General features: G+C 39.9%; 1 protein-coding gene across 3 annotated transcripts in view; it reads left to right on the forward strand.

Moving 5' to 3' along the window:
- Positions 1-3,916, forward strand: part of cirop (ciliated left-right organizer metallopeptidase) — a 7,353-nt gene that overhangs the window by 1,691 nt on the left and 1,746 nt on the right. The window contains exons 3-12 of one of the 3 annotated variants that reach the window (XM_014021045.1): positions 44-137; positions 727-778; positions 875-1,024; positions 1,764-1,889; positions 1,960-2,041; positions 2,196-2,341; positions 2,411-2,594; positions 2,677-2,746; positions 2,851-2,947; positions 3,776-3,877. In XM_014021045.1, coding sequence (XP_013876499.1) covers positions 44-137; positions 727-778; positions 875-1,024; positions 1,764-1,889; positions 1,960-2,041; positions 2,196-2,341; positions 2,411-2,594; positions 2,677-2,746; positions 2,851-2,947; positions 3,776-3,877 — 1,103 coding nt within the window. Of the gene's footprint in view, positions 1-43; positions 138-726; positions 779-874; positions 1,025-1,763; positions 1,890-1,959; positions 2,042-2,195; positions 2,595-2,676; positions 2,747-2,850; positions 2,948-3,775; positions 3,878-3,916 lie in introns of all 3 variants that reach the window. The other 2 variants (XM_014021044.1, XM_014021047.1) reach the window with 2 other exon arrangements.

A 3,916-nucleotide genomic window follows, 5' to 3' on the forward strand; every position in this document is an offset into this window, starting at 1 on the left:
CACACACACACATAAAGGCAAACTAACATGAAGTGTGTAACAGTGAACAGAACTGCAGGACCGCTGCTGCTCAACAGAGACATCAACACATACTGCAAGTTCCTCTGGAGGAACTCCAGCAGCATCAATTACAACAGGTGTGTTTACTACGTGTGTGTGTGTGTGTGTGTGTGTGTGTGTGTGTACTTGTTTTTGTTACATTTTTAGGACCGTTTCTGGTGTACACACCTACCTTGTTATGACCAGTTGTTCTTATGGAGACCAAAAACTGGTCTCAATATACAGGTAGTGGAACTCCATTTTTGGGTTGGGGTGTTAGGCTATAACCAATGGAAATGAATGGAATTAATGAATGTCCTAATAAGGATAGAAATACAAACTTGTTTATACTGTATGTGTGGCTCAGAAACACACACAACTCTGGATTTAAAATCAGATCAGTCTGTATAATTCATTACTATATTTTATATGTTGACATTAAAGCATGAGAATCCCTCAAATTTGAAACCTTTTGTGATTAAAATAGTAATTATTTCTCCTAACTTTCTAAAAAAAGCTAACCATCCTGTGTTACCTTTGGATCAAAAAGTCTTCTGAGGCCTCATTTTTAAAACCAACATGTTTGGGGTCATTTGGATCCAAGTGCACCCTGATGTGTTTAAATTTAAAATAATGAGCTGGTTTGTCGTTACCTCCCATTTTTCACTCATTTCTTTCATATCACAGGTGTGGAAGAGCCAACAAAAATTACAGAACTGAGACTTGTCTGGATGTGACGGTAAATATCACCAGTTTTTTTTTTTACTCTGTGAAAAATTTACTGTTCCCTCACATTACTGTAGCAAGGTATTTTAACTGAACCTGTAACCAACAGATCCCAGACGATCACCTGTCTGGATGTGAGATTTACCCAGAGGCTGATTCTCCTCACAGAACCATTGTCAGACCTGAAGGAGCCGGACTCCCAGAGACCGACTTCCTGCTTTACGTCACCGTGCACACCACTGATAAATGCAGAGCCAAGGTAAACGCTCAGATCCTCCACGTCACACGTCTGAAGAGGAGTCASATTATTTCTCATACAATTAGACCAAGTTTTTCTATCTTTAAAAACCAACAAACTGAAGTTGTATTAATCATGTATTTCATTGTTAACGCGTTACAGTCATTGAAGCCAGTTCTCAAGTCTACATGAATAAAATGTTGTTGCAGCAGTTTAGTTTTTTTATTGTGTTAATGCTGATCCAGAGTTCGCTGTTTCCTGTATTTATTTTTATTTTTCAGTACATTTTTTGCAATAACTACTGCTGCATACTCTGGTACATTTAGCTCCATTGGGAGCAACATACTGTGGTTTTTAGTATGTAGAACTTTGATATTTTTGAATTATTTCACTTTATTTACAAAAAGAAATCCCCCACAGAAAGAAAACAAGATTTCTTTCAAATCATCTCAAATTCTTTCTTTAATGYCTTTTTATGCTATTTTCAGCAACAGTTTTGCAGATTTTAGGCAAATTTTAGCTGCTGTTCTTGTTCAGTCATTCAGCATTCACAATTCTCTAGTTGTGAGTAGTTTCTCTAGGTTTTAAGAGTTTCTCTAGTTTTCAAGGGTTTCTCCAGTTTTTAAGTTTTTCCAGTTTTTAAGAGTTTTTCTAGTTTTGAGTAGTTTCTCTAGTATATAAGAGTTTCTCTAGTTTTGAAAGTTTCTCTAGTTTTGAGTAGTTTCTCTAGTTTTTAGGAGTTTTTCATTCCTTCCTGCAGCCTAACGTGTTGGCGTACGCCRTCCACTGTCAGACGGACCATGGAGGACGACCTGTGGCGGGTGTGGTGGTCCTGTGCAGGGACAGACTAACAGGAGTTACTTACAGCCACCAGACCACAGTACAGGTTTGAATCATTTACAGGAAGTGATTTTTTTTCTTAACAGTGAAGATGAGTCATATAAACTGTTTTTCAGACTGTGATCCATGAGCTGCTTCATGCACTYGGCTTCTCTAAAGATCTCTTCAGCACCTGGCGAGACTGTCCATCATATCAAGGTGTTTCAGCGCATTTTGTTCAAAATCCTTTCATTCTGTTACTTCATAGGACTAGCTTTACGAACAAATGAGCAGCTGTAATTTTTRTTTTGGTTGTGAGTTTATTGGAGCAAAAATCTAAAAAACAAGCATTTTTCTATAATCCTGCATGAAGGTGGTGCTCTTTGTTCTCCTCGAGGTAAAGTGGTTCACTCAGATGTGTCAGGACAGGTGAGGGTTTACACTCCGTCCATCGTCTCAGCACTGCAGAAACACCTGGGCTCCAGTGATCCAGAACTCGGGGGTCCTCTGGAGAACCTGGTACTGAGTGATTTAGATCCATCAACCTCTGCTTCACGTTCCCACACGCCTGATTCTGTTGTCCTTCAGGACTGGTCTGCAGGCAGAGGCTCCTCTCACTGGGAGTCCCGGGTCCTGCAGGGGTCCATCATGACGGCAGTGCTGGGGGATCCCACCACAGTCCGAATCGACCCGGTCACCTTAGCCGCCCTACAGGACACAGGATGGTATCGAGTCAACCAGAGCCTGGCACAGAGTCTGGTCTGGGGAGAGGGTAAGAGACAACAGACACACACCACCATCACACATTAGCTGATCTTCCATGAGAACAAGCTGAGAGGTAAATGTTCCAACAGGTGAAGGAGCCACGTTTGGGTCTCTGTCCACCTGCAGAGACAACTYCTCCTTGTTTTTCTGCACCGGCAGGTCAAATTCTCATCAAGACTTTGAGTTTTTCCAAATAAATCCATTAATTTGTGTGTTTCATACATTTTTTAGCCTAATTGTTTGYGTTGTTCTTTCTTTCACAGTGGAGTTGGGTGTCATTTTCTTCACCTACACAAGGGGAAGTGCCAGACTGACCCATACCTGGAGGGCTGCCGGATCTTTAAACCCATCCAGAACAAGGTGAGTGGTGATGATGATGATGATGATGATGATGATGATGATGATGATAAAATAATAATAATAATAATATGGTTAGTTCAATAACTTTTTCAATAATAAATTCAGAATCCGGTTCAAAAATCCTGGTCCTCACCTTCAGAGCTCTTCGTGGCCAAGCACCTGAATACATTAAAAGTCTCATTTCACCTTACAACCCCAGACGAGACCTCCGCTCACAGGATCAGCATCTCCTTATGGTTTCCATCACTCGCTTTAAGACCTGTGGTGACCGATCCTTCTCCTCTGTGGCCCCCAGGCTCTGGAATGAACTCCCTTTTAATCTGCACTCCCTTGATAACATTGTCCCTTTCAAGACACTCCTAAAAACTCACTTTTCTCTCAAGTGTTTAGCTAACCATTTCACCATTACTGCCAGCCTACCTCCATTGTGAATGCTCGCCAATCTGTTTTTCTTTTATTATTGAACTTACGCCACATTTTTCTCTCCCACATTCATTATGTTTTTGTATTATTGTATATTTTGAACTGCATTGACCTTGTGTTTGATTTACAATTTTAAAAAGTAATCTTGATTTGATGTTTCAATTTTCGTTGCTTATGTTTAATTATGTTTTTCTGTTTCATTTTGATCTTTCCACCATTTTTATACTGTTAATGATTGTACAGCACCTTGTGAATATATTTCTGTGAAAGGCTCTTTATAAATAAAACTTTACTTAATTACTTAACTTTTAGATGCTGAAAATGATTCACAGGTAGGTTATGTTTTAAACTTCTTAACATATCTTCACTATTACAGTTTTTTAATGATTTTTCCCTCCTGTTCAGAGTGAATGTTGGAAAAAGGAAAATTTCAAAGAATCAGCTGAAGGAAGTGGGGAGATATTTGGCCTCGACAGTCGCTGCTTCTTCTCCAGCCTTGTCAGACAGGTGTGTGTGTGTGTGTGTGTGTGTGTGTGTGTGTGTGTG

This window comes from Austrofundulus limnaeus, unplaced genomic scaffold (assembly GCF_001266775.1).
Source record: "Austrofundulus limnaeus strain Quisiro unplaced genomic scaffold, Austrofundulus_limnaeus-1.0 Scaffold276, whole genome shotgun sequence".
NCBI lineage: Eukaryota > Metazoa > Chordata > Actinopteri > Cyprinodontiformes > Rivulidae > Austrofundulus > Austrofundulus limnaeus.